The 23,707-nt window shown below is 30.0% G+C and overlaps 1 protein-coding gene across 1 annotated transcript in view; it reads left to right on the plus strand.

Moving 5' to 3' along the window:
* LOC136969363 (acylamino-acid-releasing enzyme-like) overlaps window positions 1–19,974 on the plus strand; it is a 105,740-nt gene extending 85,766 nt beyond the window's left edge. Inside the window, exons 18-23 of the mRNA XM_067263495.1 lie at window positions 1,666–1,776; window positions 1,866–1,914; window positions 7,707–7,737; window positions 14,194–14,299; window positions 19,051–19,157; window positions 19,238–19,974. Of these exons, the coding sequence (XP_067119596.1) occupies window positions 1,666–1,776; window positions 1,866–1,914; window positions 7,707–7,737; window positions 14,194–14,299; window positions 19,051–19,157; window positions 19,238–19,334 (501 nt within the window). The 3' untranslated portion in view covers window positions 19,335–19,974. The remainder of the gene's footprint in view (window positions 1–1,665; window positions 1,777–1,865; window positions 1,915–7,706; window positions 7,738–14,193; window positions 14,300–19,050; window positions 19,158–19,237) is intronic.
* The last annotated feature ends 3,733 nt before the right edge of the window (window positions 19,975–23,707 follow it).

Here is a 23,707-nt window from a genome sequence, read left to right on the forward strand (position 1 = left end):
GCAAAATTTTAATATTTCAAATTAATCTATAATCAAACAATCAATACACTCAATGTTTTTTTTTCTTTATCTGTATCTTTGAAATGTTAATTATTCATTTGTATTTTTGTCATTGTTGCTAAACAAATGTTAGGGACTATTCAACATTTGAAAATTGTTAATTCAATATTGTTCAGTTAACATTAAATTTTTAAGAAGATATAGATTCCAGATGTCAGATAGTTAAGGCATCAGTTTACACTTTCGAGGACCTGCATTCAAATCCGAAAGGAATTTTTTGTGGATAATCTGTCCAGAATATGTTGGGTCCCATTCCTTGCCATCTTGTCACCTCCCCCTGTGAGTCTGGTCAAACCCATAATGGGTAGGAAGAAAAAGCTCTTAGTACCCATAGGTTGGAGAGAGTCAAAAATGGGATATCTGTCACAGGATGTATGCACAATATAATGTGTCATGCATAACATTGTAAATAGCTTACAAATTGGTTCAAAAGTTCAAGGAAGGTTGAACAAACATAGATGATGAGCCATATAGACTTTTGAACTCAAGCTTTTTATAGTGACATGTTGCATTTGTGGACATCTTTTTGATAACTGTAGGATCTTGGAGTTATATGCATTGTTTAGTGACTCTTCAGTTCATTCACTACATAATAATTTGATAACCAATTCTGAAATCTTTCACAACACTAGAAATCTGGTTTACTAGAATGTGAGAACCTGGGGTTTGGGGAACATTTCAATTTAAAAAGAAATGAATATTATAACATAAATTTAAAGTAATATTTTAGTTAATATTTTGAAACATCTGGTAAAATGGAAAGAAAAAGAAAAATTTATCAATTTGTGCATCTTGCCTTGACTTCCTCTGATTCAGCAGATGTCTAGTTCCTGTTGAATAGATATTTTCTCAGAATATGACCGCATTGGGAGAAAACCCAATTGGATGGCATATTTTCTATATAAGAGGGACAGCCCTTAGAATCAAGGCCACTTTCAGAAATCTGATAGCCATAGTGAACCATTTCATAATCGTTCCCGTCTGACTAAGACAGAAGTCTTCCAAAGAAAGGTCTACATTACAAGAAGATATTGGTTCTCTCCTAAAACTCCAGGTAATATGAACTTTTGTAAGCTCTTTCAGTCGGCAACCATATTCTAGGATTTAGCCAATAATTCCATTGTTATATTTATGTTTTAGTTTAGCTTTTGTTTTACTTATGCTGGTTTGTGTATATTACATGTATGCTTAATATATATATATATATAGTAATAAAGAGATAGTTTATATAGTGGATTTGTCTCCCTCCATCTTGCAAATCAACACAACACCTCCACCACTCAAATCATACTAGCCCTCGAATCAAGCATTACAGATAGAAGTAATCACAAGTTAGGACACGAGCATTGTGATCTCATATATATAAATCTTTGTGGAACCAAACAAAAATTTATTATTATTACTAGAATAATCACTTTCTTATTCTATTATTCCTGCAATTCTTACCCAAAATTTTATTTTTGTTTTTTGTATTTATTAAAAATTAATTATAATTTATTTGTAATATAATTTTAATTTAAATCAAATGTTTTTGTTTTGATTTATTTTTATCATTAAACATACAATTAGTAATTTCTATTTATATAATTTTCTGTTTTTAATTAGTATGCTGTAGAGAAATTACTAGAAACAGAAAATATAGATAAAAATAAATTAATATTATTTGGTGGATCTCATGGAGGTTTTCTTACTGTTCATCTTAGTGGCCAATATCCAGTAAGTGTTTTTTATATTACTATTCATTTGAAATTACAATAATCAAATTTTCATTATTTATATTTAATATAAATTTTTAATAAAATTAGGATTTCTATAAACTGAGTATTTGTAGGAATCCAGTAGTCGATATTGCCGGTAAGTTTATTTTATTTATTATATGTTCATTATATTATAAAAAATAAAAATATATGCTTTGCATAATTTACAAAAATAAAGTATTCAGAATATTTTTTAATTTAAAAATACAGTAAGACCCTACCATATACAGATTCATCACTTGATAAAGACAAACTAAGAAAAGAACAATCTGGAGTATACAAAATACCCTATGAAAATCAACAGTTAGGAATCAAAAAAGATTACATTGGAGTTACAAAAAGAAACCTCTTTATGTAACTCAAGAAACACAAGTACAATGTGGAAAAGGCCATAATAATACAGTTTTATTGACACTGTCAAAGGTAGAAGGCTCAGTTATAAAGTGGGATGAAGCAAACATTAAAACAGTACATTTTCCAACCATTGATATGGATGTGGAAAAATAGAGATATACAAGTGCAAGATCAAAGAACATTGCCTAAATGCTAGCAGTGCAAATGCAAAACCTTTGGCTTGGAAATACATCATAGAAAAAAGATTAGGACATAAAAACCCTGAGTTATAAGTTTCCCCTACAATCATATTTGGCTTTACTTTTGTTATACTTTCTTAGTTTTTATTTTGTATTTTTTTTCTATTTCATTTTTATTTGTATTTTGTTAACCCTATATTTTTCATAATTTATTTATTTAATTCATGTAATTTTAAATTTGTATTTAGAATACTTCAAAAGTTAAAATTTAAATAGAATACTCTATTTGCGCAACATTTTCTAAAATCAATTTAAAAACCTGGATGATAGTTTATGGCAGTAGGCTGAAAATGTTTGTTATTATAGAATTCTCTTAGCAAATGCTCAGATGTTGTAGTAAGATTGTAATCACCACATTCCCACTTTAGAGAAAAAATTAAATATATTTTATGAAACTTATGTAGTAGTGTTTTCAGAAGCCATTTTTTAACAAGCAGTATTCTTTCATTTAGGGGTATCTATTTTAGGCATTTTTTGTCCCTCTTCAGTCCAATTTCTTAAGAAGTTCTTATTTTTAACACATCACATTCAATATAGCATTTTGTAACATGTAATTTAGTTCTTTATGTATATCTTGGTTTACAGTAGCATTATTTCTATTTTCTTTTTTCTTTTTTATTATGGCATTTAACCAAGACAGTTAAAAAGGTTAAAATATACATAGAAGTTCCATAAAAGTTAAAATATATCTTATGTTACTAAAATGTCTTATTACAGTTTTTACAAAATTATTTTTATCTTGTAGTGATGAATAGTTGTAACTGTCTTAATTAAATGTCATAATAGAAATTAAAGAAAAAGACAAATAATGCTACTGTAAACCATAATAAGTGAAAAGAATTTGAATGTTACAAAATATATTAAATATGATGTTAAATAGGAACTTCTTAAGAAATTGGACTAAAGAGGTGCAAAAAAATGGCCAAAATGTGCATCCCTATATGAAAGAATATCTCTTATTGAGTGTGGCTTCCAAAAATAACTACTACATAAGTTTCATTGAATATACAATTAAAAGGAAGTGTAAAATTAAAATTTTAGATGTAGTGAAAAAAGGGAAAAGTTTGCTTCTGACATTGTGAGAATATTAGGAAAGAATGAATCTTTCCTGTTCCTAATATTCTTGCAATCTTCTTTTTTTGACTTTTTCCCAACTGTATGGGGTTGACACTTCAAGTCTTTCTCTTCCATTCTGTCGTGTCCAAAGTAACTTCTGCAGAGACACCACACTCCTCCATATCACATTTAAAGATCTCATTCCAGGTCTTCCTCACCTTCTTGTCCCTTCCACTGACATTTCCAGCACTCTTCATACTGGGGCAATTTCTGGTTGCAGTTGCACATGCCAAACCACCTCAGTTGATTTTCCTTCAATTTTTCTTTTATTTCCATGATGCTTAAGCTTCCCCTGATGTAACTATTCCCCACCTTATCTTTTTTTGTGTGACCACTCATCAATTTCAGCATCTGCATTTTTGCAACATGCATTCTCTGTACCTTCACTTTTTTCACAGCCCCAGCATTCTGAACATTGCACACCTAACAACCATTTTATAAAATTTTTCTTTTAGGCGTTCTTTTGTCACAAAGTACTTCACTAGCCCCTCTCCATTTAGTCTAACCAGCTGTGACTCTGCTTGTCATCAATCTCTCCATCTTACTGGAGTACTTACTCCAAATATCTGAATTTCTCATTCTCACTCCTTCAATTTGTATGCCAAACTGGAGAAGAAAAATATATGAAAGTTACAACCATTCATCACTTTCATATGTTTTTCTTTCCCAATGATACCTAAAACAGAAAAAGAGAGCATATTCAAATTTTCAAAGTTATTTTTAGCATGGGATTGTAGTATCATGCTATTTATTGTTAATATGATGTATATGTACAGTACCTTATTTACTGTATATAAAAAATGTATTATAGGTATGCTAATATAGGAAATATTTAATAAGTAATGGGTTCACTATTTTACACAAACTTCTGCTTATACAAGGGATCTTGGAATATATTTGTCACATACTAAGGTCCTACTATAATCTGCAATGAATTTGTTTGATGTTGCTTAGAAATTTACTTGGAATATTTTTTAATTACAGAAATTGAAAACTTGAATAGGAGACAAGACTACCTAAATAATTCTAAAATAATTTAAAGATTTACTTGTAAATTAAAGTAATTTACAAGTAAATCTTTAAGTTATTTTAGGATCTTAAACTAATTATTAAAAACTTAAATTATTAAAAGGAAGTAAATGTAGTATTTGCAACATTAAAGCACTTATATTGTATACTAGCTGACCCGGCCACACGTTGTTGTGGCTCAAAATATTCATTTTGAGCCACAACAACGTGTCTATTATAAATGTTATAACACTTCCCCATGGGGGAATTTCAAAAAATCCCTTCTTAGTGTACATTCTCTTGATGTACCCTATTAAACCGCAATCAAAAACGCATCTAAAATAGTATAATAAAAGCTGAGTTCTTCACAGTAAGCCTTAATCCTGTCCCTCTCTCCGCTAGGGAATATCGAAAAATCCCTTTTTAATATATATTCTGTTGATGTAACTTATTAAAACGCAAAAATCGCATCTAAAATAGTATAAATAGAAGCCAAGTTCTTCACGGTAAGCCTTAATCTTGTCCATCTCCCCCTAGTGGGGGGAATTTCAACATGTATATTATATAAAAACATGTGTTTATTCGAATGCAACATTGTGTCAAAATTTCAAAGGAATTGGTAGGAACAAACAAACGTTATATTTTTATTTATATAGATAGATAGAAAATGATCTGCTTTAGTCCATTCTCACAGAAAAGCATAATGCCTCACAGAAAAGCAAATTTAGGTCGTCAGAGTTAGTGCCATCTGTTGGACATAAAAGCCTTAATCCATATATAAAGATATTTTTGGAAGGGGGAAATGGTGGTCTTCACATATGCCACAAACCTTCACGGGAGTGTATTAAACAACTTCCCAAAGTTTCATGGCAATCGGATAAATGGTGTAGTAATGCATGAAGGACAGACAGACAGACATACATTCGTTTTTATATATATAGATAAGTAAATTTAGGCATGTGAATTCAGGCATACATTTACATAAGTTAAATTATTAAAACTACAGCAAGTGTTGTCATGGTAACTAACTGAATAAATTTTAATTATGTTAAGTAAAATTTAAAAAAAAATACATATTATCCCAAGAATTAACGTAAAAAATAACTTATTATTCAAACAAGAAACTAAGCAAAAGATTTTAAGTTTGTGAATGAACCGTTTTCACGCTGGAATTAAAGTACAACAATAATAAGAAAATACAAAATATAATAATATGAGAATACAGTACAAACAATAATGTAAAAAAGAGTAAAGACATAAATTTAAAATTTATATACAGTCTACAAACATAATATAATAGCAATTTCACAGAATATAGTTTTTTGAAATAATATAAAAATGTCTCATTTAGTAGTACTTTGGATTTTTACTTTTTCCACCTTGTGGGCACTGAGAGTGCTTTTTCCAAGCTCATCATGGATTCATTCAGATCCATAATGGGGCCATTGGATGATGAAATGGTTTGCTATGTACAAAACAGATATCATATGAAATATTCCTGAGTTATTTGCCAATAGAGCAGCACGCTGATGACATACTGTCTTTGCCATCTAAGTTGTGATCAGTGAGTTCAACTAGCAGTTTTTAATATATTGATGTGTAAGAAATTTTTTTGTTAGAACTACAATAGTTTTAATGTCTTTATTATTAAAAGTCCCTAAGAACATAATTTTTTATTGACAAATTTTTATTTCATAAATTAATTTTATTTTTGAATAAAGGCCTGTTTTCATATTGTCAAAATTGTTAGAAATATATCTGTGCTGAAGCAAATAGATATATAGATGTATTTATCTAAGTCAATGATTTTTAACCTCACAGAATGTCACAAGAAGCTTATAAGAATGTTTTAAGATTCCCTCACATCCAATAATTTATTTAAAGTTTAAATAAATTATTGAATGTCATGTTTGTTAAAGTAAACTAGTTAAGATGCCAATTTTTAAAAATTGTGATGGAAGACAGTGGTAATTATAAAACCACTGTCTTCCATCTGTCTGTCTTCCCTTAATCTTGAGAATGGAGTTAGATACATGAAAGATGAGATCAGATATGAAAAGATTAGGGACAGGAGGCCTCGATTAACTATATACAAACTTTCAGTTTGCACTGGAAGGCATGTTATTTCAATTCAAAAATTTTCCCCTGAAAGAAGTTAGATAGATGACCATCATGACTCTGTTGCTAACAGAAAAGTATGATGTACAGGGACAAACCACTACTAAGGGGCTGTCCATAAATTACATAAGGTATTTTAGAGTGGCTGGAGGTCGAGAATTTCTTATGATTTCTTACTCAGGTGTAGGGGGTAATAGATCTCGTCTTATGTAATATTCTTATTTTTATTTTTTGATCTCGTTGAGTGATGGAGTTTTGAATTTGGCTTCAATTTGGCGGTTTCTATTAAGAATGCTTGTTGTACCAATGCCATCTCGTGTGACGTGATAGAATATAACGCTAGCAGACTCACGCTCTACACATTTTTTATCATGGGAGAAAGGCAGTGTGGTGGTTTCTCTCTCTTGTTTTGTTTTGTTTTGTATGATGTTTCTGTTTACACGTGCACTGAAAAGATCGTTGATAATTAAAAAATAAAGTTCTTAAAATAAATTGTTAGTTCAAATTCATTAAATTTTTATATTTTAGACCTAAGATTTTTAGGGTTTCATAAAAAAAATTTGTTTTTAAATAATGCCTAAATATTACGTAAGATAGGAAAGGGGGGGAATCAAAGAAAATATTATGGTTTCATACACAGGGGTGGTGGGGGTCTGGAATGGCCAAAATCACCCTTACGTAATTTATGGACAGCCCCTAATTTGAGGTGGAGAGCATATATTTTAAATTAAAAAATTATTAAAATTGCAGCTCGGCATTGTGAAGATATCACAATAAATAATTGCTTGTTAAAGTTATTTTTACATTTAAGCAGAACTGAATTTAGCAAGGATTAAATATTTTTCAGTTTGTATGATAATTTGAACTTCTCTTAAAATATATTTAGAAAATAAATATCTTCAATATAAAATACAGAAGAAACTGAGTCATCTTCCTTTCTATCATGTCCAATCACCAGGAATAAATATCTTATTTTCTCTTTTTTTAAAATAACTTAATTATAAATTAATATTTAGTTTTCTTACTAATTAAAAGATTTTTGTTTTATTTTTAGGAAAAATAGAAAGTACAGATATTCCTGACTGGTAAGTTTATTTTATCATATAATTAAATCTGTTAATTTATATTAAAAAGAAAACTGTGAATTTGCTTTACTCAAGAACAATAAGGATTTAAATATTTTCTTTGTTAATTTTATTAAAACAATCAGATATACTGCACATTAAAATTTATAAAGTTATTTTTATTATTATCATGGCTATTTTTCAGCTGAAATGTACCTGTATACAAGTACTAGCTGATAGCATAAGAAAATATTGATAACCAGAACATAATATTATCAGGTGCTCAGTAAATGCAATAAAGTTGTAACTCAAAACTGGTGACTTTTCAGATGAAGCATTTGAAGTTATAGTTTTGATTCATCTCTGTGAAAAATTTTGAAATACTGTTCTCTAGTGGTATTTTATTCAGTCTCTTAATATAATATGGTATTCTTGCAGTTAGAAGTACTGATATATAACTCAAAAATGATGATTTTTGAGTTATGATGATGATGCATTTAATGAGCAATACTAGCAGTAACTGTTTTAGAAAAAGAGCACTGATTATTATTACTATTTTGGTATTGGTGAATGTATTGTACAAATCATATATACATACAAGAGTAAGTCAAAAATTATCTGCACTTTGGCTATAGAATGTATTGTAATCAACCTTTAGCAAGTCAAATATATTATTTTTCAACATAATCGCCCTGCTTTTCAATACAGTTTGTCCTTCTGTCCGCAACTTTTCCTGTTCCATCATTAAAAATTGTTTTCGACTAAGCTGCAAACCATGAAATCACTGCTGTCTTAACATTGTCATCAGATTTGAATCTTCGTCCCCGTAACACTTCTTTTAGGGGACCAAACAGGTGACTATCCTGCAAATGGCTACCAACACTGTTGACATTCTCCAAAAACTTTCTTTTGAGGTGTTGGAGCATTTACCCTGTAGTCCTGATCTTGCCTCATCGGACAATCACCTGTTTGATCCCCTAAAAGAAGTGCTACGGGGACGAAGATTCACATCTGACAGTGATATTAAGACAGTAGTGCATTTGTTGTTCACAACTCAGCCAAAAACATTTTTTAATGAAGGATTAGGAAAACTTGTGGACAGATGGACAAAATGTATTGAAAAGCAAGGCAGTTGTGTCAAGGAATGATATATTTGATTTGCTGAAGGTTGATTACAATAAATTCTACAGCCAAAGTGTGGATAATTTTTGACTTACCCTTGTATATTCAGTGCCTACCTCTATTCTGGACCATAGTCAAGGCATAACTACTGAAAACAGATGTTTTGTTCATGTATGTATGCATGCATAAGAATTTCTTGGCTAATTAACATTTCAGGGTTACCCTGGCTTTTTATAGCAATTGTCAACTCATTCACCAAACACATTTTTTATTCACCAAAGTAGAAAGTTATTTGTCAGGTTACTTTTTCACTTACTGTGACTTTTTGTACCTATTTGAAATGAAAGGACAGCATAAAAGAGGTAGAGTTTTTATGACTGAGTTTCTCAAGCAACTTTATTTTTGTTTAAAAATAAAATTGTATCAAACTAAGATTGATTCATGTTCTGTGATGCTCTTTTTCAGAGTGATTTTTTTTTTTTTTCTGAATTGTTCTCTGGTTATTCACCATTCCAATTTCCATATGATAAAAGCAGTCACCTGATGAATATAATTTTCACAAACTGCAAATTTTGTGACAGTCAGTGTGAACCTTTATTATGGCAGCCTTCTGTAGTGTTGTGTGCATGCTATTATGAAGCTTTAAAGTTATAAGACTTTTGTGTACTGTGTGTGATATGATGCATGCATAATAAAGAACTACGTCATCCACTCTAAGCAGATGCTTTATTTCATGGACAAATTCTGAGTATTTACTAATTTTTTCGTGAATGTATTTTGTATGTTGTGAGTGTTTGTAACAGATATGTTTATGATGTACAGTATGTGATTTTGTTTTGTTTGTCAATGAATGTGATGTTTGGTCTTGTGATGAATTGTTTTGTCTATGATTATGCATGATCATAGTAAATTTTGTGTATGTTGTTTTCTATGATCATCTGATGTGTGTATGTAGTATGGTTCTTGAGTGTGTAGAAGTTTGTGTTTGTGTATAAGCTTTTGATATATTAAATTTGCTATTTGATTATGTTTATGTAGTCAGTTTGTGTTAAAAGCTTGCAATCTGATCTAATTGATCTATTGTATTGTAAGCTTGCAATCTGATCTATTGTATAGTCTCATGCATGATGTGACATTTTCTACAAATGTCATTTGTGAGTGTTGTCTTTTAAGATATGCCATCTACAGTTTCTTGTATTTATGACTTGATCTTGTGTGGCAATCATGGCTCCTTCTGTCTCTCCAAAGATGCATCCATGAGTCACCCAACAGTTTGACACAGTTTTGTCAATCTTGTGATCCTAACTGAGATCATTAGACTGCCTGTTATGGAGCTTCTTCTTAGCCTAAGACTTAAGACTGCCAGATGTGTCTGTGGGTTTTGTGTACTGCTTTAGATCCAGGTCAGTGTTGTGTAAGTTTAATGATGTACTGTTCTTGACTACAAGAATTACTGCTTTGTGTAATTGTGATGTTTTTCGACTTTCTGTAGGAAAATTATTAATTTTCTTTTTTTCAATTAATGTACCCTAACTCATATTTCTTTGTGATTATTTTACTACTGATTGACTTTGGAGTATACATACACTTTAAATTTGTGTACACAGAATGACATTATTGAACATTTCAATATTTTATATCTGATACAAAAGTCCTGGCCAACTTATAGTGGAGTGAGATCAACTTTCATGAGTTCAAAGCATTAATAATCTACTTCATATATCTGTTCTTCTATAAAAGTTTAATAATCCACCTTAATAAAATTATGCTGTTAAAAAATATAGTTATACTTACTTATTGTACAGTAATTAACTTTCCAGATGATTTTTTTTGGTAAATACAGTAAAACATAAATTAAATGACATCATTTATTTTTCATTGTAACAAAAAATAATTTTATTTCTTTCTGTATTTTCTGCAATTGACCAAAAATAATGCAGTGATTGATTTGTTTGCCACCTGTAATACAGCATAAAATTGAAAGTTGACCCTAAATTTTCATTTCAATGCACCAGTATTTTAGCTATATGAAAAAAATGATAATCTTTAGATGTTTTCTTTGAATTCTTTAAATATTTTATTACAACCCATTTGTTTATGATAGTTCAACAAGGTCTAACATTGTTATATGCATGACTTAAATTAGCATCCTGAAACCGTTTAGAAATGACTAAATTTCTTTTAAATAATTATTTTTCTTTCCTAGATTTTTTCAAAAATAAAATATACTTAACAATTTTTTAACATTAGAATTTTTAAAAAAATTATCAAAAGATATTTATTACACCTTGATTGGTAAATAAGAGGTTTTTTTCAAGTTCCGATGGTCCATAAAAAACAAAGACAAGCGTAAATAACAAAATGAATTTATTACCAAAAGTTAGGTACAAACATGGTTACTTTTCAACGTAATCACCATGAAGATTGAGGCATTTGTCATATCTGTGGATGAGCTTTTCCATTCCCTTGTCATAGAATGCTGCCACCAGTGAATTGAGATGGCCTTAACAACGTTGTTTTGAAGATCGTCATTAGTCTCAAACCTCTGCTCTGCTAGCCACATTTTCAGTTCAGGAACTAGGTAGAAGTCTTCATACATTAAAAAATTCCAAGCTGGGTAGAAGTCTGAAAGATGGAAGTCTTCACCACCTTTAAGACCCAGTCTATTAATTCCGATTTAGTGCCAAGTGACTTACACCTCTTTCTTGAGCAGAAAAAGTGGCTAGGAGGGCAGAGGTTTGAGACTAATGCTGATCTTCAAAACATTAGAGTCCACCTCAAGTCATTGGTGGGAACATTCTATGACAAGGGGATGGATGGAAAAGCTCATCCACAGATATGACAAATGCCTCAATCTTCACAGTGATTATATTGAAAAGTAACCATGTTTGTACCTAACTTTTGATAATAAATTCATTTTGTTATTTACAATTGTCTTTTTTTTATGGACTATTGGAGCTTGAAAAAAACAGCTTACGTATTACCAAAAATTTGAAGCACTATATGCAAGTGTTTTCTCATATCAAATAGTGGATAGTAAATAACTCATAAAACATTATCTTATTCTATGTATAGTATAAATATATGTATTCTAAATCTCATTAATATCAATGAACTAGTCAAGAAGAATATACATGTTATGTGGGAGATTTCCCATTCTTTCCATCAAGTGAAATTAAGAGTATCCTTTTTTCAGACCAAATTATATCATTCATTATATGACCACTTCATCAATTCAGGGGACCTATTCTGAGTTGTATCATTAAGCTAATGAATACGATAAAAACCAGTTTCTATCAGAACCACATGATTGACATTTAATCAACTGTGAAAATGCTATTCTGAGTTATATGTTTTGTTTTCGGTTCTGATAGCCACGTGTGATAGCCATGTGTGCTTTTTCTTATCAATCACTCTCGAGCTGCCATTAGGAAGGTAACAAAAGTAAATAGAACATGACGACTTTAGGTGTAAGGCTGATATTACTTCATGAGCAATTGGAGATAGAGAAAATTAGCATTGGATGTTGTGAATCTTGGTTTTTCGTCTTCGAGATAATGCTTTTTGGCTGAATGATGCACACTTTAAAGAACTTTATCTTTCAAAGCCATTACTATTACATTTATGCAATGAATTATGAGAAAAGCTGTAGCTTAGGGCCTTGAGTTCCAAAGGAGCTCAAAAATTTCTACAAAAAAGAAAATTGAAGTCAAATTTTGTAAAAATTTGATTTTTACAAACCAACAAAATATATTGTACTTTACCTTTTATTTTGTGTAGTATTTAATTATATTAATAACCAATATTGTTTATATTACATTTCTAGTGATTTCTTCTTTTTAATATAAAATTTATTTGATTTTTATAGGTAGCTATTCTTAACTTTTAGTAGTTTTTTTGCTATCGAAAAGTAACGAAAATGAAATTTTTAGTGTTTTCCTTTATGAATTGTACCTTATTTTCTAATATGTTGCAAATACTTTTTAACAATAAAACATTTATGATTAAAATTAATATGTTTATGTTATCTTTTTTGTATGATTGACTTCTAAAATTGTAAAGGGTTGGTAAGGGGCCTCACACAGTTTTGAGGGTCTCAAAATGCCTAAATCCAACCCTGGCTAGAGCTGAAATGTTTTAACTAATATCTCGAACTGACAAATTGTAGTTCACTGGCTGCGTTATCCTTCTTTGATGACATTTTAACAAAAAATTAGGCTACAGAATACTAGAAACTTGGAAAATGGCAGGTTGCAGTCACATGGCAAAAATACAATATTAACTAAACTGTGAGTGGTTAAAGAGTAACAGCTATCGATAGCATGGAACCCAGACACATCTCAACTGACTACCCATAGCGAAACCCACTTAATGTGGAGCACAAAATAGCAATTTGTCTAAGGTTCGTTAACTGCCTTTCACTAAAGAGACTTATCAAATGTCCCCTCTTCAGAATAGGTCCCCAGATAGGTTTGATATATCTGGGTCAGAATGCATATGAAAATTTCTAAGGATTTCATTCAGGCCTAACTCTAGTTCTCCAAAGCAGCAGGTTGATGCCATTGTTTCCCTAGTCATATCAGATATCTTTATCTGGAAGTTGTTCCTTTCTAAATTAATAATCCTAAAATTAATTAATTAATGAAAACACACACAAATATACACAAAACCAGCATAAAGGAATAAAATTATTTAATGGAACATTTTCATTTGTTTCTGATGAATATCATTAGGTGTATCTTTATGAACATTGAACAGAACAGTGTTAAGCAGTCAAACACAATGCACATTGGTACAGTATTATTAAGTCTATGTTTACGGAAAATCAGAGGATGATAGAAAAATTTTAATCCCATATTTGAAATCAGTACAAAAAGTTCTATTAGACACAACTTCTCTCTTCTTTGTGCCAAAAATCATGTTGACCAGTGTAATCATTTGTTATATTTGTAAGGATTTATAATTACTTTGTGTGTATAATCTGTTTACTTATTTATTATTCAGATTGTGCATTATTTTCTCACATAATTTTTCAAGTAAATATAAGTTTATATAAATATTTATTAGTTTTATGTATTTATATATAAATTTATAACAAAATTTAAATATAATAAATGTCACTATTTCTTATTAGAAACAAAAAAATATTATTTACTATAAATGTTAACAAAACTTGCACAAATTTATTAAGAGTAAAAGTGAAGTAAAGCTAGCTATGCAATATTTTTCAGATGCTGTTGATTAAATTATTGAAATAATGTTTTTGAGTACCTCCTTTTGTTATATTATATTACATTAACCGGTTTTTTATTAATATGCAAATATTAAAATACATTTTGTTTTCAATTTATTTAGGGGATGGATTGAATGTGGTTTTAAGGAATTTAAATTTGATGGCATTGCAAGTCCAGATATTCTAAAAATAATGTGGGAAAAATCTCCTATAAGATATATAGAAAATGTGAGTTTACATATACAGAAATTTAAAAGTAGTGTATAATCAATAAATAAACACTTAAAATTTTTACTTAAATAATTAAAATAATAATAAATATTCTTTAGTATATCAAATTAGTGTACAGGTAGAATATTAGCATTTATTAATGAAGAAAACTAGCTAAATAAATTAAATGCTGAAAAGAACAAGTAATAAGCTGAAAGAAAACAAAATATAGTTTGCTCTTTAAACAGTTTTGGAATGGAATGTTCCATTCTATGAATTATTACCATTCAGTTTTGAAAGGTCAGCATTATGATTTTTTATTTTATCAGCATACAAAAATTTACTTTCCAGCAGTATATTACTATATACATATATATTGGGCAAACTGTAAAAAGGGTCAAACAATTATAAAAACAACAGCTATTTTGTTACAAGGATGAGAATTTTACACTAGTGATGAGGTGAAGAAGACAGTGCATATAATGCTCAATAATAATCAAAAACTTTTTTCTACTGGAATACAGAAGCTTGTTGAAAGATGCAAAAAGTGCATTGAAGTGACTTGTGGAAAAATTTCACCTTATATTCCTCGAGTGAAATTGCGACACCACAAAGGAATGCTCATAATTATCTGCAAATTGCAGGACTGGTAGAGGTGACAGAGATATGCAAATGATTAAGTTTGTGTACACATCAGGTCATTTGGTACCCAGTTTCTAGCTATAAAGATCAGCAGCTGGCTCAAGGTGTAAATGCTATCAGCGACATTTATGGCAGCCAAACTGTCAAAGAAGCTTAAAAAGTGTCTTGAAGATGACAGCAAGCTGAATACTTCTAGTTAATGGCTGGGGAAAGAGACTGAATCTTGGAACTGCACAACCTTGGTTTGTCAATGTGCATGCTTGCCATGCATGTTGGGCATGATGTGAGTACTATCTAGTGATGTGTGACTGGATGGATGCAGGAACATCTTCAAACATGCTGAAGAGGAATTGGATTGTACTTATACACAACAGAGTGTACAGACTAGCAGATTTGCTGAATGGCCCATCAAGACCCATTTGTTATGCACATGATATCTGAAGCCACCTGTTGTCATCAACAGGTACTGTATATCTATGTCCACCCAAACCATTCACAACAGGTTGCATGAAGTCAAGCTGCACTCATGGCACCCAGCAACAGAGATGCCATTAACTGCTTGAGACAGGACTGCACACCTAGCAGGGTGTCATTGTCATTGCAACTGGATTACTAAATGACATTGGATATTGTTTACTGATGAATCCTTCCTCTGTCTGTGGAGGAACGAGTATGTGGCAGTATCCCAAGGAACACTATGTACCAGCCCATCTGCCAAGCACCACACCTGGCATCTTGGTTTGGGGAGGCGTTGTGTTCAATAAGCAGACAGCCCTGGTACATTTTCAGTAGTCTGACAGCAGATCAGTACATCATTATGAATTGTGAGGTCTATGGTTTGGTCATTGGTGCAGGCTGCACCTGACACAGTTTTCCAACAAGATGATGCCTGACTGCACGTTACATGGCAAACTCTCACCAGTCTGAACAGAAATCACATTAAAATAAAATGTTACTCACAAAAATCTGTAACTGGTGCGTAACACACAATATCAGTCACTACAAACATTTTCAAAACCCCTCCTGGGTTCTTCTTCATGTAAAAAATTTACTGGAGCAATTTTTGAAGAAGAAACAAGTAATATAAAAAAAATTTTATAAAGTCAATTCCTACTTAGGTCAACAAAGAAAAATTTTATTTTAGTTACTTTTTATTAAATAATTTCAAAGTTTGCTTTTTTTCTCCTCACGCCCTCTATTGGTCCGATATCAGCATATTGCTGACAGGCGCCACAGTTTAAATTTAATTAATTAATGAATTAATATTTGAAAAAACTGTATTAACATCAAGTGTCATCCACTACAAGTTTAAAAAATGTATTTGAACTTGAGTGGATGAATAGAAAGTATTTTATTAACGATTGAAAATTTGAACAAGATATATATAGGGAGAGTGTGAACTAATAGTAGGAATTGAAAAAGGAACCAAATCACGTGCCAAACAGCATAAAACGTGGAAGTTTTACCTGTGGCCGAATGTTATTTTAAAATATCGATGTCACTGGGCATCCCAGGAAACAAATCGTAAACGCTTCCCCAACTCCAGTCAATTTTTTACCTGAAAGAAGAACCCAGGAGGGGTTTTGAAAACATTTGTAGTGACTGATATTGTGTGTTACGCACCGGTTACAGGTTTTTTTTTTGTGAGTAACATTTTATTTTATACACCCAGTGTGCAGTTGTTCGTCATTAGAAATCACATTCTTCCCTGGCTGGCAGCCTCTCCAGATCTCTCTTTCATCAAACATCTGGTGCAACCATGGACCACCACCACATACTGTAGACAACATGTGCACCACAGTGGATGCAACTTGGCAAGGGATCCCTCAGACAACCATTAATTGTTTCATTGATAGTATGCCTTTCCTTTATAGTGGCTTGCATAGCTGCCTGTGGGGCTATATTCATTACTGAATAAACAGGTGTCTATTGCATATCTTTGTTCTTTTAATCATTTGCATATCTCTGTCACCTTTACCATTGCTGCAATTGCACATGGCTGCAATGTATTCTTTTGAGGTGTTGCGATTTCACTTTTGAGGAGTGTATTCAGATCTGTATATTTGATATACTATGCATCTCAATAAATTGAAATTTCCTCTTACTTATTGAATTTCCCTCATACGATCCTAGATTATGGATAAAATCTAATTATATATAGATGCCATATTTACTGAATACAGAGTATGTGAATTTAGTGAAGTCTCTTGGGAGGTTATGTAAGTTAGATGAGTTAAAGGTGAGAATCAGATAATTGTTTCTTTCTTATATCTAACGGAGTATGCTATATTAAGAATCAGTTTTAATTCTGAGTATCTATCTTCAATTCTGGTGTGGATTGAATGAGTTTGCTGAGATGTAAAAAAAAAAACATGAAATTGAGGTTTAGTGAATATGCTAGTATATATTTGTCCATTCCTTATAACTAGTAATATCTAGAAACTGGATTAAAGTAGTAGGCTATTAGTCTTCCTTTTGGCTTGAGGGTTCAAACCAAAATAATTGATATTCAAGGAGGCTATGTAGCATTCAATATTATCATTATTTTTGTATAAAATCAGAATAGCATCAATTTATCTTTTGTATAATATAAAATCTTTGCAAAGCTGGGAAGAGTAAATTTTTCCAATTTTTATGTGTGTCCTGGCAACTGGGCTGCCTATGAGCACTTCTCTTTTCCATCCATGTACATAGTCACCAAATGTGAAGAATGAATAATAAACCAAAACAACTAGTTTTTTGATTTTGCTAGAGTATTTCTGGGTATTTGGGATGTGTAGTTAATAGAAAATCTCTGAGAGTATTATGTAGGGTTCGATGATAAAGACACTCTTCTCTGAAGAAAGTTCTGGCAATCTCATTATCCATAAGATTTATAATATGAATTCTCTATAATTCTGTTGTTTGTTCTCTTTGATTACATTTTGAAAATTATCTAATAAATAGATTGAAAACATTAGATTTTAAACCAATTTCTCATTATTTTGTGTGTATATTCTTAATCTTTAATAATGGTGATTGGTCGATACTAATTTTCATGAGTAGTTTATTATTTTTAAAATTGATAAATTTTTCTTCAGATTCATTTTTTAAATTTACCATATTAGTGAATATTTTTTAAATATTTACTCTCAATAAATAAATTCTCATTTCTTGTCTTTTCACTTGTAGATAAAAATTCATTTCAAATTATTATTAACAAATTAATTTTTAGCAGATTCAACTTTTTAATAAATAAATTGAATATTTTAAAATTGCTAATTAACAAGTTTGGACTTTCTTCTAGTTTTAAATTTAGGTCAGCAAAATATTTTGTCATATCTACAAAAAAGTGGCAAATCGTTTATCCATTTACTTTTTTTTAAAAAAGGTAACATCCTTTCCCTTGCTTTCCATGAATCTTTCTGTTTATTCTAGAAATGATTAGAACTGTTCTGATGTAGTCACACTGCTGAGCTAACTAATGTGATTATAATAAATTATATAAACATGTTTTAAAAAAATTCTAAATTGTCTGTAGTTAAGGCTTAAGGCCTTTTGATCTTACGAAATTCATAATTTGAACAGCTTTTTTCATTATATTTTAAAACTAAAAATGAAACATGTAATTTAAAATTTGTTTCAATGAAACTTTGAATATAAATAAGAGGTGTTTCTAACTAGTGGATCAAATTGAGGCTAATGGGCAATACATTCAACAGCTTTGTTTTAGAACTTGTTCCTCTATGTTCATTTACTACAAAATCTTATTATGTCTTTGTTGTCAAATTTTACTTTATTAAGCAGAAATATAAATTACTTATTTGGGAATTGATCTCCAAACTTCCTAATTCAAGCAAGGAAGTTAGAATTCAAGACTTTAAAGAAAAAACTGAAAAGAATAGAAAAGCAAGCTTGAGATGTGATAGATTTTGAAATATGATTTCAGAAAGAATGAAATAATAAATAACTATTAAATGTATTAATAAGGGTTTAATTGGAAAATTATATAAGAAAATATGTTGTTTAAATCTTATTATTAAGAAGAATATAGTTTATTCATATTCTTAAATTATCAAATTTTTTTTTGTTTGAATAAATTATGTGTGAAATTAAACTATTCTACACTTTCTTAATTATATATTTAGGTGAAAATTCCAATTTTATTCATAATTGGAAAGAATGATCGTAGAGTTCCACCTTCACAAGGGATTAAATGTTATAATATACTTAAGGCTAGACAAGTACCTACGAGGTAAAAAAGCTTACAATTCAATGGCTTAAATTTTTTTTAAATGTAAATATGTAATTAGTAAGTTTTTTTTTATTTTTCAGATTAATCTTTTATGATGACGGTCATGCCTTAACAAAAGTGGATGTAGAAGCAGATGTTTATATTCAATGCATGTTATGGATAAAACAGTATCTCTGAAAATTTTATTTACATAAATACACATTATCGTGTATTATTAATAGATTCAAAATTTTTTAAATTAATACATAATTATATGCCTTCAAAATCATTCAAAAACATATATATATATTTGGCCATCAATAAATATGCCTTTGCAATTTTTGCATATATATTTTTATATAATCAATATAAAACAGTAATAAAAAACATGATTACATAAATCAATCAAAACGTAGCATCTTGAACTAGAAAAAATCATGTTTCGGAATAATTTATTGAATTTAATTAGGTATGTAAAAGCATTGGAGTGTTTTATAAATTGAATGTGATAATTATGATATTACTTATTGAGTGCTTATTATATTGTAATGATTTGTTTTAAAAATTGTCCATGAATTACACATTTTCAGGGATTAATATCTTAGGAATCTTGGTTGTGATTTTTTATTAATAAATGCATTTTTTTTTCTCAGTTTACTTTCAGTTTTACTGAATGAAAGAAAGGTTGTTATATAAAATTGAATCATGTATATAGTGTAGAATTTGTAGGATTCTTAGATATGATATATGGCTAAAGGAAAGGAGGAAAATTGTTTATCAAAAATTTATTTATTAATTGATATTAATTTTAAATTATTATTATTATTATTATTATTATTATTATTATTATTATAAGTAGTATTACATAAAATATTTTGGAACTTTTTGTCAAGTGATTATAATGATTTTGCCAAATTATGGTAAAATTTTCAACTGGATTTTACTAGGTACATCAAGGTTGCATGACCTAAACATCAATTTTCAACCATTTTCTCTTTCAATCTATACATAGAAAATAATTATGAGTGTCTTTCTCAATCTCACACTATCCATATGTAATGTTTTTAAAACATATTATTTGTATGTTTTAACATGTTTATAGTATTATTTCTGAAGTTTATAAAACTAAGTACAAAATTATATACATGGTTTGGAAACAACAAAAATCAGTTTTTGATATTTATTTTATATACAAATGTTATTTTTCTTACAAAAAATAACCAATTTGTCATTGCAACTATGAATATTTAATGTAATCAATCAAAAACAAAACCATAAATTTTTATTTTTCGTAATGTATAAATAAATATAAATAATTAAAAATTTTTCATTTCAAATAACGTTTCATTGTTGTCCACTGGTGTGTAAGTTACAGAATTTTATTTGAACAGTTGTAAATGATACAATATTTCTAATTACTTAATTTTTTAAAACATTTTAATTTTTCTTTTAATCACACAATTTTAATTCTATATTTTTCATACAAGATGTAATAATTTAATAATTCTGTTTGAAATAACAGTAAATGTACTGTACACTACCACAACAGTACTGCTATAGAAAACTTATGTAGCATTGTTGTAGTGGTGCTTTTAAAATAATATGCTGTGATTATGATACGAAAATGCAAAAGTAATGTTTTGTTACAATTTATTTTCTGTTACAATTATTGATTTATACAGTTTTCAAAGAACAAATTCATAGTTTGATATGTGATTTCAAACAAGATGAATTAAATTTGACATTTTTTTTTATTAAAAAATTCTTGTTTAAGGCTTGTTAAGAGGGAACAAGCTTAGCCAATTTGTTTTCTTCTTCTTTTCATTAGTAATAGTTTAAATAAATATTGAATTGATCTAAAGAAAGAGAAACATTATAGCGGCAATTGCCAGTATCATTTTTCAGGTGCTTTACAAGGTGGCATCAAACATGATAAGAGCTGGCGCTTGCATTCGTGAATAAGGAGGCCATTTCAAACATATGTTGTAACAACATGATTTGATTTTGTTTTTCTTAAAGATCAGATTATAATCTTTGTTTTTACTACGTTTTGTATTTTTGTATATTTACCTCCCAAAATAAAATTGATTTCTGACACATCGTGCGCGATCCTTCGATCACTTTGTATTTACTACAGCTCATACATTGGTAGTCAAATGTGCTTAAGCTGCTATAAAGTTATGAGAAACTGGGCCAAATACAACAAAAAATATAAAAGCAGTGGGAAAAGCTATCTTTATTTAAAGGTAAGTTCATTTATATATACAGTATATTCAAACAAAAATATCTGAGGTAAAAAAATAGCGCCAAGCAAAAAATTACGACAATTTGGATGACAGTCAAATTTTTTCTTTGGTAAAGATAAGCTTGGCGCTTTGAAATGTAAAAAAACAATACAAGTAAAAATCTTGTGCACACAACTTGGAACCACCAGCCTTATATTTTTACCAAAGAAAAACCCCTAAGAAAAAATTTTGATTGTTGTCTAAATTGTCATAAATTTTTACTTGATCAGTTTTTTACATCTCAGATGTTTTTGTTCGGATATCGATTGTTTTTTGTTTTTGTTTAATAATTGTATTATTACATCAAGACCCAAGATGACGTTACAATTCGGTTGGCGTTTGGCGACGCGACGGCCGCCAACCAAATTCAATACGTCCTTAGTAAAATCGTTATAAAATGTTTTAATTTGCATAAATTTGATCTTTTGTTGTTCTGAATAACATTTTGTATGAAAATCATTCGTTTCCATGCAATTTATCCTTAAGAGCGAAAAATTAAGCGATAAAAGCCATAGCTGTGTGAGAAACCCCATGAACTTTGACCTATCGACCCGGAAATTCATCAGCTCACTGATAACGAGACTGGCTTAAGTTTAAAATTTGAGCTTTATAGACCCAGTAGTTTTTTCTTTAGGACCGACTGCAGTGTCAGATAAAGGAAAGAAAATAGCTTTCTTTTCGTGACTTTTGCACTTTTCGATTGCTTGTATTTCGGCAGCTTCTTTATAGAAAAACCTGAAATTTTGCACACTACCTAAAAGAACAATTACCTTTCGAACGGAATTACTGTAGGTGTTTGAAAAATTGATGGAGGGAGGGGGAAATTGTAGGAGATGAAAAATTGATCCCTGAAAATCGTCAAATCTGGTCTATATATATATACCGTATTTTACGGACTGTAAGACGCACCTGAATTTTGGAGGCAATTTTTCGAAGAAAAAAGTGCGTCTTATAGTCCGTAAAATACGGTATATATATAGTCAGTGACTTTTTTGACTTGGCGCGGAGTCACTGCCTTGACTCTTATTAGGCTGATGTATTTCCGATTAGGGTTCTAATTATATTAATATGAAATGTAGAAGCTTAATAAGTATATAGTGTAAAGTACGAGTATTAGTTATATATGTCAGATAAAACAGCGAAGAATTTTAATTCCATATTTCAAAATGAATTTTAACATGAATGGTTTTAGAGATTTACTGGAAATGCCTTTGACTGGTAAGTTACACAAAACAAAATTCCCAGCACCGTGAAAAAAGCCAGAATTATTACGGAAAGAATCGCGGTTAATAGTGCTGAAGCTGAGCCAGTTTTTTTAGCTCGATGAACATCATTACATCAAAAAGAACTTCTCTGACCATAAAACATTTCTAAGTTGATGACAATCTATTTAAATGAGAAACCTTTGAATGAATTCAATCTTGATATTTATGCTAAATCTTTTCTGAAAAATTATCGCACTACTATTGATCCTTCTAGATCAGAAAGCACGGAGAATGGAAATACTATGTGGCATAAGGTTTTTCTGATAACTAGAAAAATAATCTTCAATTATCTTTGTGATGATTTGTTTTTAGCTAATGATAATTTTTGTTTCTATATTATATAGATAATAAATTATATTATTGACATTTTTATATACAATCTTTATTAAGTTAGCCTAAAATTGTCAATGTTTTTTTTGTTTTTAGTAAACCAAATTATAAAATTTTATTAACATACATTCGACTTCTTTTTTGTCGGAGAAAGAATGAGCCCATTGTTAGAATTTTCTTAGCTCACCACTATCTAGCGTAATAGTCCCTTGTGTCATATCTGCCTGCTGTTTACAGCATCTGGCTATACTGCGGTAGTTCAGGTAGCTATCACCATAATACATTGTCTTTGGCATACAAAAATTATAGAACTGCCTTTGATATGCTTTGACAGAGATGTAACAAGTCTAGCCATGATTCTCACCGAATTAAAGCAACACACTGCAATAATCAGGCGAAAACACTGCATAAGGCAATATGTCAATGGCGTAGCGTGGGTGTCAGCCGCCCGGGGCGGAAGAAAATTTCGCTCCCCTTAAAATTTCGCCCCCTTAAATAAAATACGGGGAATCCCTACAAGTCAGTACAGACGGTGTTATCAGTCGCTACAATGAGCAAGATATCATTATTATACATTCATTTAAAGAAAGGGGATTCCTCAATTTCGTCACAGAATAAGTAATGAAAAATTCTGTTCTCATTTCAATCGGTCCGAATCGTAGGTGCGACAAAAATATGAAACGAAATGGTT

Source organism: Centruroides vittatus, unplaced genomic scaffold (genome assembly GCF_030686945.1).
Source record: "Centruroides vittatus isolate TY-2023 unplaced genomic scaffold, ASM3068694v2 contig_1777, whole genome shotgun sequence".
NCBI lineage: Eukaryota > Metazoa > Arthropoda > Arachnida > Scorpiones > Buthidae > Centruroides > Centruroides vittatus.